This window comes from Ambystoma mexicanum, chromosome 9 (genome assembly GCF_040938575.1).
Source record: "Ambystoma mexicanum isolate Mex_15411 chromosome 9, UKY_AmexF1_1, whole genome shotgun sequence".
Taxonomy (NCBI): Eukaryota; Metazoa; Chordata; class Amphibia; order Caudata; family Ambystomatidae; genus Ambystoma; species Ambystoma mexicanum.
In genome coordinates this window covers 224,518,004-224,531,338 of record NC_090931.1, presented here as the reverse complement: position 1 = coordinate 224,531,338, position 13,335 = coordinate 224,518,004, and the positions used below count along the sequence as shown (strand labels likewise).

General features: G+C 49.8%; 1 protein-coding gene across 3 annotated transcripts in view; it reads right to left on the bottom strand.

Moving 5' to 3' along the window:
* Positions 1-1,369: 1,369 nt before the first annotated feature.
* Positions 1,370-13,335, bottom strand: part of LOC138487891 (NXPE family member 1-like) — a 391,648-nt gene continuing 379,682 nt past the window's right edge. For all 3 annotated transcript variants that reach the window (XM_069614512.1, XM_069614511.1, XM_069614513.1), the window contains 2 exons: positions 2,709-2,927; positions 1,370-1,975 (listed from right to left, as the gene is read on the bottom strand). In XM_069614512.1, coding sequence (XP_069470613.1) covers positions 1,437-1,975; positions 2,709-2,927 — 758 coding nt within the window. In that variant the 3' untranslated portion in view covers positions 1,370-1,436. The remainder of the gene's footprint in view (positions 1,976-2,708; positions 2,928-13,335) is intronic.

The following is a 13,335-nucleotide window of genomic DNA, read 5'->3' as shown; positions in this document are numbered from 1 at the left end:
TTTTTCATTTTTGGTTAGTGCAATATCAGCTATATCCGCTCACACTACCCCACAGTATAACACAACCAATCAACACTTCCTTTTAAACCATTACACTATCCACCCAATCCACACCTCCTCACCTGACACCACTACCACCCCACCACAGCCCCATTCCAGAAACCACTCCATACAATCACTCCATACCCCACCACATCATTAGTCACCACTCCACCACCACACAGCCACTCTACCAATCCACACCACTACTCCACCCAACCTGTCCATACCACCCCACCACCACTCCATATTTCCATTATACCCTTACACACAGTACAGTTGCTGTCGTACTGCTTTCTAATGCAAATTGTGAGATTGCATCTATTTTACACAGATGCAATTTGACTGATCACGTGACACATATTTCGTCCAATGATGATCCTGGATATACAACCATTAACGTGCGCAGTACTGGAGCATGTCTACAGCATGCTCATATGTGTGGTGACACCACATGTCACAGTGCCTAGAATATACAGAATTCTGACATATCTGGAAAGAGACACCTTGCCTGTACATCGCCCCATTCTAGGGCATGCTGAACGAGTTTGTACGCCATTAATGTACCCAAACAGATGATGACTAATTCAAATGTTTAAATAAATAAACAGGAGCCAGCTGATATGTGAGGCCTGTTACAAATATTTCCTTTTGTTCGATGACTTAGTAAGTAGTAAGACACATCGCAGTTTATGAAATAGGCATTAGGTCGACCTACAGCTGGGGCCTATTGAGTCGAAACAACTCTGTTATAGACTGTTTAGCTTTGGCAACAAACCATCCTTTATGTCAGCATATGCTACCTTATTTGATATTAATTATCTACTAGGGTGAGATGTTGGCCCAAAAACCTGATTAGACAAAGAGTGGGACAATATGTGGGAATATATTGCAAAGTGTTGACAGGCTTATGGAAAGAGAACTATGACCGACTCTCCCAACCATGCCATGGGAAAGCATTTGATGGCATATTAGCTTTAACAGTCTAATTCCCCTCGAACAGCTTCCTAAAAAAGCTCTGATCAAACAAAGGTCTGACCTAATGACACATGTTGGAGCGTACCTTGATAATTGGACAATGGACTTTAAATAATGGTTTGAGCAAAGTCATGTTTTTAGCCAGCAGCCCGTAAATGGAACGCAGTGATGAGGGAGATGTGCACATTTGTATGCAAGCATGAGGCCACATTTTTGTACACGCTGGCTTTACTGTACCCCATAGACGGGAAGCCCAAGTACACACTGTTTCCATACCCATACCCAGACAGTCTGCAATACTTACAATAACCCTGAATGCCATGTGTACAAAAGGCAGACCAGAAACTGAAGAGTATTTCTGAAGCTTTAGTAGGAACAAATTAAGACCTAGCTGAATAGCTTCGTCCCATGGCTAGTGATTAACACATGTATGATAAGAACATGTTAATCTCGTTATGGACCACGTTGTCTGGTGGATGGCCATTTTCTGAAGCAGCAGCAATTGTCATGTCCCAGGCATCGACTACTCCCACATTGAGGCCCTGGAAGATACGGGTTGTGGCAAGGTACTGCACGTAGCCATGGAAGTCGCTGAACAGCTCTGCATCCGGGTGTAGCTCTCTGGTGTTGACCATCTTTATTATAACCTTGGTCTGCAGAGCCCGCCGCAGTAAGCGCTCCACTGCTTTGCGGACATTGATGGCTCGCCTGATAAAGACCTCAAAGGGAAAGGCCCTGAAGTGCTGGCCGAGGGCTATCACGACCACCGTATAAGAGTTGCCCACCAGCTCATTGATTTGATTAGTGACGCACGCATCATTGGGGATGGGGAAATAAACCATGGATATAAAGGGGTGTCCATGCTTTTTCCACTGGATTCGAAGATTCTTGTCCATATCTAGAGCCACGTAGTTTCTGTGCCAGTCGCTTCCAAGATGCAGGTCAAAAAACCTCAGACCTGAATAAACCAAAAACAGAACAAGCATACATTAAAATTATTAAAATGATTGGACTTCTGATGACATTGATGGGTGTATGTCCTGTCATTTGATTTAAAGCAGAATTAAAATAAAATTGACGCCATCCTACTATACAACATGGATGGGCATTGAAAAATATGCATGTGCTGCCCATTGTCCTACTATTCATCGATAACTGATATTGAGATCTATACATCAATTTTCCTTTTCTCTCGTTATCCTGCCACATTGTTCAAATGTTTTTCAAAGCGTTGTCATTCACAAATCCCTCACTTGTGCTAGTTTACAAAACCAATATCATAAAGACCTCTGCTGAAAAGCAAAGGAAAGCGAAGGTCAATTGGGGTCTACACTCCACCAGAGGGATCACAACACACAGAAGAGCGTCAAAAAGGCTGACACACACCAGTGAAACATGTTTCCCTCTGTTGGACTGCGGGGATGCGGAGGGGCAAGTCGAGCAGCGGAAATGCGAGCTTGGTGAGAGGGTGAACAGAAGAGGCCTGAAGGGTTCCACTGAGTGGGAAGGGGTATTGCGGTTGGGGGACTCCCACAAAAGCTGAGAGGAGGCGGCAGGAGAAAGATAAAGAAGCCTTGCAGGGGGCCGCCTTCACACTCTATTCATGCAGCATTGAAGCCAGAGACCTCAGATCCATTCACTGTCCTTTAATACTCAACAGCATCAGTTGTGAAGGCAACAAAGGTCCTTACCCTTATCAAATTTGGGAAAGTGCAGGATCCACTGGCGCAGAGTGGAGTCTCCCATTAGGTAGATGAGCTTCCCCTGGATGCACGGGTTCAAAAGCTCCTCGGTTTCATAATAAGACACATTGCAGAATAGCGACCGCCACACATTCTGATAGAAGTAGCCACTGGGGAAAGGGGAGCTCACCCCAGGCTTACACTTTTCTTGCCCAAAGGTTAAGGTTCCTGTTAAAAGACCACAAACACAATTAGGAGATAATAGAAACATTTATTTGTGATGTAAATTATATGTTAATGACCTCCATTTAATTATTATCGAGTACCAAAGCACCACTTGAAGGACCACCAAGCTGCTGGTATGCAAGAACTCTTCTGTTGCATTATTATGTATCTTGTCTCAACCAGTTTTTATGGACAATTGTTTCCAACATCTACTGTTCAAGAAGACCCCTTCCTATAACTCATGCACAATAGAGGGGAGAGTAAGGCTTGAGAAAAACATTGGGTACTGTAAGCAATTTCTTGACATCAATACGCTTATCTTTAAAGGGACAGAGAGTCAACATACAAACTATGTTGTTATTTACGTCGCTTTATGGTGAGTTGTTTAGCCATTTGTTCTGATAATTTCAGTGTTATAATAAGTGTACCACTCTACCTCTGGAGAACCTGCCTAACAATACATTCATTCAAATTCCTGCCGTAATTTAAGGTGCGCATTTTGGTGGAAAACAGAAGCAAGGCCTGAGTGTAAAGGGTCTCCCCTGTGTATCTATTAAGCAGAATGGATCATATAGGTCATTATGGTTTCATATGATGTTTGTATGAGTGTTTCACATCGGTCTTGGTGAGCAAATTGTCGAACAAACAAATGCTGAGTTATGTTGGTGTGTAAAATGAATGTGAATAGTGTGGGTGACAATATTTAGAATTTAATATTACACATCTGTGACAAATTACGATCAAATATTCCAGTGCTGTCATGAACATTTGTAATCCTGGTTGACATGCAAAGTGCCCTTTATGTCAATATCGTATAGTTGCATCTCAGTGAGCCATCCATTACACGTTTCGTATGGAATGGGTCAGATGATCCAGCAAACTAACTCCCGTCACAATAAAAAAGTGGAGAGGTGCCTGCATCTTACAAGAATTCCACCTAGAAACTACAGAGGCTAATGCAAAACTATTAGCTTTAAAAAATGAATAAAATGGCCCTCTTGCATGGATCTAAAAAGCAGTTTGTATAATTATCCAAACAGAATTGAGTACAGTGCTCAAAGTAATGTTGAACAAGCAGCTTTGCGAGCTCAAGACTGAGTGTGGCGAGTCAGATCTTTATCCTGAGCAAAAAAGGATTCAATGTAGACATGTTGGCTGCATGCACCCTTCTCGAAAGGCTTAATGAATGGCTTACAAAACCCAACTTGGATATACTGCGTTATATTGATTGCAGCCAGGGGCTAAGACCACCAACCTGTGTGGCCAGCAAATCCTTAATAAACCATTTAGATGAGTCGCATTCACTTCTGTCCCACAGTTTGGCCCACAAATTCAGAGGCTTAAAATGTAGTTTTTGAGATAAAACAACCAGTCTGAATTGGGTCTTTAGTACTATAAACAATGCTCTTATTGAACCGCAGTTCTGTACTATGAACTTGTGAACATTTCATAGCACAGTTAGACACCTAGGAACCTCAATCAAGGTTGTTCTTGAATATGATTCCCAAATAGGAGAATTCCTTAATCCTCAAGTCTCCTAGTAGCTACAAGAAGTATTGGCAAATTACCCCTGTGATGACCTACACACAGCATTAAATTAGGCAGTATAAGGGTTCAAATCATGTGCTGCCATAAAATCTACATGAGTGCCTCAAAATAGTTTGCGTCATTTTAAATTTGCTATCAGAGCAACAAAAAAAAAAAAATATAAAAACTATAACGATGCATTTCAAGCCCATAATTCCAACATGAATTGGCACGAGTGGCTTCTTGAATGGTTCATTTACAATGGAGGTGGCACCATTATAATGTCACGGGAGGATAGCTCAGCCGCAAAGTGCTCGCCTTGGATGCAAGACGACACGATCCCCGGGTCCGCACTTAGAAACCTCTGGGTATTTAAGCGTGTTATAAATATGCAACTAAGACAAAAAAAGGAACAAGTTACTAACCTGTAACTGTTGTTCTCCAGCATGGGTCTGGCATGGATTCACATGCTCATGAATATTCCCCGTCGTCAGGCTGGGAATCCTCGATAAAGAAAAATCAGTATCAGTTTTGTTTCTGATCTGTCTTTCGTAGTAGTAACCAATCACTGATCTCTGCGTCATACTGACCACAGCCAATGACTGCCTTCTCTCTAAGCCCCGCCTCTGGCAGCCATCTTCAGATTTGGTAGCACGTGAAGTGGCAGTATGACCAAGTGAAGAGCCACAGAGGGGTAGGTGGGAGGGTTCGCTTGTGAATCCATGCCAGACCCATGCTGGAGAACAACAGTTACAGGTAAGTAACTTGTTCCTTCTCCAGCATGGGGTCTGGCATGGATTCACATGCTCATGAATATAAGAATACATAGCAGTACACACATGCACAACCACGGGCGGTGGCAAAAGGCTCAACATTAAGCAATACAAAAAACTCAACATTAAGCATCTCTTACCTCCTCACCAGGCTCACCTTAAGCGAACAGGTTGCGCAGCACTGCTTGGCCGACCCTGGACTCCTCCCTGGAATCCCGATCGACGCAGAAGAATCTCGTGAAGGTGTGCGTCGACCTCCACGTAGCAGCCCTGCAGATGTCCAGCAGGGGCACACCAGATAAGAACGCCGTAGTAGCAGCGATCGCTCTGGTCGAATGGGCTCTCGGACGGCCTGGCAGCGGTCGGTTAGCCAACCGGTGGCAGTGCATGATGCAGCCGGAGAGCCATCTGGAAATAGAAGACTTCGAGAGAGCCTTCCCTTGATTCACAGGTCCAAAGTTCACGAATAGCTGTGATGTCCTCCGAAAACTCTTCGTGCAGTCCACGTAGAACTTCAGCGCTCTAGCTACATCCAGCGAGTGCAGAGTCCCTCTCGGCCGGCGACGAAGGAGACGGGAAGAAAACAGGTAACACCAGGGGCTCGTTAAGATGGAAGTCCGACGGCACCTTGGGCATAAAGGAGGGGTGCGTCCTAAGCACCACCCTCGAGGCATGGAAAGTCAAGTACGGTGCTTTGCAGGATAGGGCCTGGATCTCTCCCACTCGTCGTGCGGAGGTAATGGCCACCAGGAATGCAGTCTTCCACAACACAAACTTCATCGGTGCGGAGTGCATCGGCTCGAATGGGGGCCCCATGAGCCTGGTCAGCACCACGTTAAGTTCCCACGCCGTGGCCGGGGCCTTCACCGGCGGGAACGACCGGAACAGTCCTTTCATAAACTCTTTTACCAGTCGATGGGACCACAGGGACGTCCGTCCTGAGGTTCTGGTATATCTGGAGATCGCCGCCAGATGAATCTTAATGCAGGCATGGGCTAGCCCAGCCTTTGCCAGCGATAGCAGGTACGGCAGCACTTGAGGGGCCGTAATCCGTAGGGGGTTGATCTTCTGTGCTCGGCACCAGATAGAGAACCTCTTCCACTTATGACCGTAGCATTTGAGAGTCGAGGACGCCCTGGCCTTTGCAAGAACCTCTCTGCAATCGGCCGGTATATCGTAGCCTCCAAACTCTAGCGCTGCAGGAGCCAAGCCTGCTGGTTCAGTGACGCCGGGTCGAGGTGGAAGATGGCGCCTCCTTCACTGGACAGAAGGTCCGCGTCCGCCGATAGCTTGATGGGAGGGGACGTTGACAAGTCCAGAAGGTCCAGGAACCAGATCTTCCTCGGCCACGCCGGTGCGACGAGGATCATCCTGCACCGGGACCTCTTGAGCTGGTTGATGAGTCGAAGCAGCAACGGCAACGGAGGGAACGCATACAGGTATAGGCCATCCCAGGGGAACGAGAACGCATCTCCCATGCTTCTCGGCTGAGGAAACCTGCTGACGAACCTCTTGCACTTCGAGTTCGTCGCTGTTGCGAACAGGTCGATTTGAGGTTTGCCCCATTGTCGGAAGAGTTGATCCACCTGATCCTGGCACAGTTCCCACTCGTGACACGCGCGCAGCTCCCTGCTGAGCGAGTCGGCGATGGTGTTTCTTTCTCCTGCCAGGTGGAAGGGAACCAGGAACATCCCCTGGGCACCCGACCAGTGCCACAGATCCTGTGCCTCCTTGGATAGGGCTGGGGATCTGGTGCCTCCCTGCTTCCATATGTAAAACATTGTCGTGGTGTTGTCCTTGAAGATCCGCACCACCTTGCCCTTGAGCGACGGGAGGAACGATTTGAGAGCCCAGAAACCGGCTCGGATTTCCAGGACGTTGATGTGCAGGAGCCTCTCCTCCGGGAGCCAGAGGCCTCTTGCGTGGAGATCTCCGGTGTGGGCGCCCCAGCCTTCCAGGGAGGCGTCCGTCATCACCGTCTCCTGGTATGCCGGCGTCTGAAAGTCCTTGCCCGCCGTGAGGTGCGCTCGAACGCCCCACCACAGAATCGCCCGCCGGAACACCTCGTTGAGGGGGACCCTGTCTTCGAAGGTGCCCGTCGCCTGCATCCAACGGGCGTCGAGAAATTCTTGAAGAGGGCGCATCCGTAGTCTGCAGAGGCGCACCAGGTAGATGCAAGAGGACATCATCCCCAGGAGGGACTTGATGGACCTCACCCTGGCCACGTCCGTGGCTAGCAGACGCTGCACCTTGCCTAGAATGGTCTTCGTCCGTTCTTCCGACGGTGCCGCCAGGCGCCTCACTGTATCGAGCTTCGCTCCCAGAAACAGGGCCACCTGCGCCGGCACCAGGTGGGACTTTGGGTAATTTATGGCGAATCCCAGGTCTGTGAGTAGCTGGACGGTCCTCGCAGTGTGTTCGACGGCGAGTTCCCTCGTCCTTGAGCGGATGAGCCAGTCGTCCAGGTAGGGGTAGACGTGAATCCCCTGCAGGCGCAGCCAGGTGCTAGGCACTTGGTAAAGACCCTGGGGGCCGACTTCAATCTGAACGGCAGTGCTCTGAATTGGTAGTGGCGTCCCTGGACGACGAACCTGAGGAACTTTCGGTGACTTTTGAGGATGGGAACGTGGAAGTAGGCATCCTCCAGGTCCAACGACGATAGAAAGTCGCCTTCCTCCAGCTGTCCCAGCACGTGCTGGAGGGTGACCATCCTAAACTTTTGTGACCTGATGTATTTGTTCAAACGACGAAGGTCCAGGATGGGGCACCAGCCGCCCGTCTTCTTCCTGATGAGGAAGTACCTTGAGTACACCCAGGAGCCCCGGAGCCTCTTCGAGACAAGCTCGATGGCGCCTTTCCTGAGCATCGCCCGTACTTCCAACAGCAGTTGCGGGACGTGATTTTCCTTCCTGGCCACAGGTGGAACGTGAGGGCACTTCTTCAGGAATTCGATAGAGTGTCCTCTTGCCAGGGTATCCAGCACCCAACGGTCGGTGGAGATGGACTTCCACACGCCGACGAACTTCATCAGCCGGTCTCCCACCGGGGTGCTTCGGTGGGGGCCCGAGGCCACGGCCGGTTCAGTCCTGCTTGGAGGTGGTGGCCTTGCCGCCCTGGCCACCTTGCCGACGGCGGCGAGGCGCTCCCTGCTTGCCGCGACCCCTGTAGGCCTCCTGAGACGAGGAGCGTGCCGCCTGGCGGTAGGACGACGAGCCACCGCTGGATCCCTTGGAGGCACCCTGTCTGCCTCCGGAGCTCCGAAAGGGACGTCGTTGCTGAAGGGCTCCTAGGGCGCGGGCCGTCTCCGTCTCCTTCTTTATGGCTTGGAGGGATTCGTCCACCGCCTTACCGAACAAGTTGCTGCCGTCGAACGGCATGTCCAACACCCTGGTCTGGACGTCCTGACAGAAGTCGGTCGCCCGGAGCCAACCCCGTCGTCGTAGGCAAACACCGTTGCCCAGCTGGCGGAACCCAGTATCGGCAATATCGTTTGCCACCGTTATGGCGTGGTCCGACGCCACCTCGCCTTCTTGAAGTATTTCCAGGGCCTCGGACCTCTTGTCGTCCGGTAGGAAGTCCAATATGGGGGCCAGCTTAAACCAGAGCTCTCTGTTTTAACGGGCCACGATCGCCAGGGCGTTGGCTGCTTTGATCGTCGTCGCCGCCGACGAAATGACCCGCCGCCCCATGGCGTCCAACTTCTTTCCCTCACCGTCCGGCGGGGAATTCGACGTCGAGGCTCCTGACCCCCGCCGCTTTCTTCTTCGCCGCCGCCGAGACGACCGAGTCTGGCGTTGGCTGGGCCCTGAGGCACAAGGGAGCGGTTTCGGGGACCCGGTACTTCTTCTCGTACCGGTCCCGTTTGGCTGGTGCCGTGGAGGGGTTCTTGAGAACCGATAGGCCCTCCTCCCAGATGTCATCGATTAGAGGCACCGCAATGACAGTCTTCCTCTTAGCCTCCCGGCGCTGATAGAGGAAACCTTCCTTTTTCTGCTCCTCTGGGCAGAGCTGGAACAATTCGGACGCCCTGGCGATCATGGCGTGGAACGAGCCAATCTCGTCGGGCGGTGAGGCCCGTGCGATGGGAGACAGGAGACCCGCTCCGTCGTCGTCGCCCTCAGAACCCGTCGTCGAGCCCATCGCACCGTCATCTCCCGACTCGTGGGAGGATGAGGAGGGAACTGTAGGCCTTACGGGGGCGAGTGGAGGAGAGGGTTGGGTCCTCCGTCGTTTGTTCTGAGGACTTCCCGACAGGCCAGGTTGCGGGTCCTCCGGCCTGGGCCGTGGTAATCTCGTCCTTATCTCAGAGCATAAGGACTGGATCGCAGACAAAATGGCCGCCGAGCTATCCTGAGGCCTAAGTTCCGGCTTCGCCGGAAGGGAAGGCTGCTCTTCCTCGCCATCGTCGTTTTCCTCGGTTATCTCCCGAGGATCTTCCTTACGGGATCGAACCTTCTCGAATTGGACTTCGAGATTCCTCACGGCCTCGGTCAGTTCCTCCTCCGAGGCTGACTCCGAGCTCGAGGAGGCTACCGTGCCCCCCCTCGCTTCTTCCATCATTGTGGCCATGACGATGGGCTGAAAAGAGGATTCCCTACTTGGCAGCAGGGAAACTCTAGTCCCGGAGGCAGTCTCCGCTGGCGGGGTCTCTGCTGGCTTGGCCAGAGTCGCCGCGATCGCCTCAATAGAGGCCTTTGCCTGCTGGGTAGGGGCCTTCACCACCTTAGGTGCGTCCCGTGCCTTCTCCTTAGGGGGAGGGGTGACGCCTCGCTCCCCCTCTTCCGAGATCGGACGGGGCTTCTCCCGAAGCTTACCCGGGGTCTCGGACATCATCTTCCCCGAAAAGGAGCGCTGGCTCATGGTTGACGGTGCCGGGGAAGGCGCGCCCTGCCTGGCAACCGAAGAGTCCGACCTTTCGGCGCTCCCGGAGCCAGCGGACTCGCGGCGCTTGGCCTGGTGTTGGGCCCCCGTCGCCGGGGCGCTCGCACAGGACTTAGAAGCCCGCTCGGACCCTTTCTTCTTCTTCTCACCCGTTGAGCCCTTCTCCAACCAGCTGGCGAGACGGGATCGACGGTCCCTCATGGTCCGCTCCGACAAGTTCTTGCAGAACTGGCAGTCCTTCTCTACATGAGTCTTGTCCCCATGAAGACAGTAGAGGCATCGCAAATGTTCGTCCTCCTTAAACACATTCTGCAGCCTGCATCCAGGGCAGCTGCGAAACAGCTTGGGTCCGGGTGACGAACTCGCGTCCTGGGCCATCTCGGAGTAGGCCGCGAATCTTCTGGAATCCTCCAAGAAGTTGATTCGACGAAATCTTCACCCTTGAGGGGCGTAGGAAAATCCTGCAACGGGTAGCCGTTAACGGGAGTAGAAACGGTGGAGCTTGAGGCTCGATTAACCGAAAAAATGTGAAAAATCACCTGAAAAAGCACGAAACACGCAGTAAAAGCTCGAGAGCTAAGCGCGAGGACTCCCAACACTTGAACGTGCGGTAAAAATCTGAAGATGGCTGCCAGAGGCCGGGCTTAGAGAGAGGGCAGTCATTGGCTGTGGTCAGTATGACGCAGAAATCAGTGATTGGTTACTACTACGAAAGACAGATCAGAAACGAAACTGATACTGATTTTTCTTTACCGAGGATTCCCAGCCTGACGACGGGGAATATTCATGAGCATGTGAATCCATGCCAGACCCCATGCTGGAGAAAAATCAATTACGCAACAAAAAAACAAACGATTCCTGTAACAGCGCCTCGATGTCCGCGGGCTGTGAAATGCAATAAATAAATATTTGCTTTAGAAACTATACTCAGTGAAGTTTGGGGGTTTTATTGTTTCAGTCATAGCCATAACTACCCTTTAACTGAGTGTTCTCAGTGATATATATATCTAGCAGCTTTTGGCTCAGTCTCTAGGAACCAACTCTGGCCGTTACTAAAGATTTAGCTCCTCCACTGTGGGCAAGAGAGGCATTACCTCAATTATACTCCAATCATTTTGGAGTGGTTCACTGGAAAACAACATTGAATTTCCTAAACCATTTACCAACGAATATTCAGTGTTGTCGGCCCCTGAGTTATATTAAATATAGATTAACAATATTGCAATTCTTTGAAATGACATGGAATCTGATGCGCCTATACTTGGAAGGAAAAAAAAGGGTTTCTTTTTTCAGAGGTAACGCTGTGTGTGTTTCTATTAAAAAAAAACGAGCAGACGTCAACATCAACTGAATACCTTTGTACTTAAGAGTCAGGAGGAAGAAGTAACAATTAATACGGATATAACAAACTATGATTTTACTCCAAAGAATGTGCCCAGGCATTGCAATTTAAATTCACTATAGGCGAGACAGCAGACACATAGGTTATGAGCTACGATTACTTGGGCGTTCGCTGCATAAAACAGTTACATGACAGGCGCAAATTGCAAGAAGCAGAGAGAAGCAGCTCAAATAATGGTGAAGATACTAAGCTTGGAAGTGGAGTTTCAGAACTCGAACAGTTCTTAGATGCATTGGAAACTGGTATGGGCGCAGTCAAGCCTAAGATCATTGTCCATGGATAACACTCTGCACCAGAGTTGCCTACTGAGAGGTGGGTCAAATGAGCAAGGGAATTACTAGCCTGGCTTGCTAGAAAAGATGGAGAAATGGGCAGAGAAGCTGAGGTAAGAACAAGCCGTGAGATGAGACAAAAATATCCGCGTTTTTCACATCCTACGACACACAGTTATACTCTGATAACAGGTTAATTGATGATGCAACATTTCAGGTATTTGTCCCAGACTTACCTGTTGCCTGATTAACAGACCCACAGAGAGCCGTCTAGATGTCGGAACTGTCCTGATCTCAGACAGAGCACAGTACTCAAGAGGTACAAAGAGGTACAAAGAGGGGAAACAACCAGACCTAATGGAATGCAACCTGGGGTATAGAAGGCATTATGGGACGGGGGTTCAGTGAAAACCTGCTTAATATGCTAAGAGAGCAAAGTGAAAGGCAAATTACCCCTTGATTGGAGATCTACCTGTCATGCATGGCAGTCAAGTCGCATCTGGGCTTGTTACACACTCTGCGCATAGACTTGTTTATGCCCATAGAACCGCAAAGCCTTTCTATTCTAGATGGAGGCTGTTTGATACCTTGCCCGGAAAACCACATCTGCATTATACACGTCGTTATTATCACGTGATTTGAGATTGTCACGTGGGTTCCACTTTACGTTTATAAGCAGCATTTGGACATCGCTTCCTGCTTCTGATTGAACAAACATGGAGTCCTGTAGCTGAAACCTTGATCTGCGTCCTCGTATCTCTTCAGCAACTTCTTTGCCTTTCTTTCCGCGTGTAAATCCCACACGTGAACTCCGGCAGCCGCTTCCAAGAAGAAACGGGTGGTTTTCCCTGTCTGAGTGTAATTTTGCACACGCTAACTTCTGTAGCCGCCTCCAAGAAGACCAACGTGCGGCTTTCCATGCACACGCAAACTCTTGCATCCCCAGCTAAATGTACTATTGCCGCATGTCAAATCCACACGCGGTTTCCTGAACTCTTGCAGTCACGTGTAAAAGTCTAACTTGCGGCTTTCCTGGCTGCGTGTACTATTGCCGTGGGTCAAATCCACACGCAGTTTCCTGAACTCTTGCAGTTGCGTGTAAAAGACTAACGTGCGGCTTTCCTGGCTGCGTGCATTATTGCTGCGTGTAAAACCACACACGGTTTCCGGTTTCTTGAACTCTTGCTGTCGCGTGGAAGAAAATCAACGTGCTGCTTTCCTGGCTGCGTGTACTTTTAACACGCATAAAATCCACATGCAAGTTATTGTGCTACACTCTAATTGAATCCTGTCGCCTGTGATGACACAACAGGGGGAATTCTAACTTCTCTATTGACTCTTTCTTTTGTACTACGTGGGAAAGGAAGGACTGCCAACAACTGTTAATTAGGAAGGTAATTGTGCACGTTACTTTGGACGCTATCCTGTGGTGCACCAATGCGGTATCTAGCGTGACCCTGTAAGTGATTTCAATCCGGCACTTCACCCAAGTTAATGCCTAGCATCTAATGCACAACTGAAACCCTTATTTATTTATTTGTGTCTAAAAGTTCTTT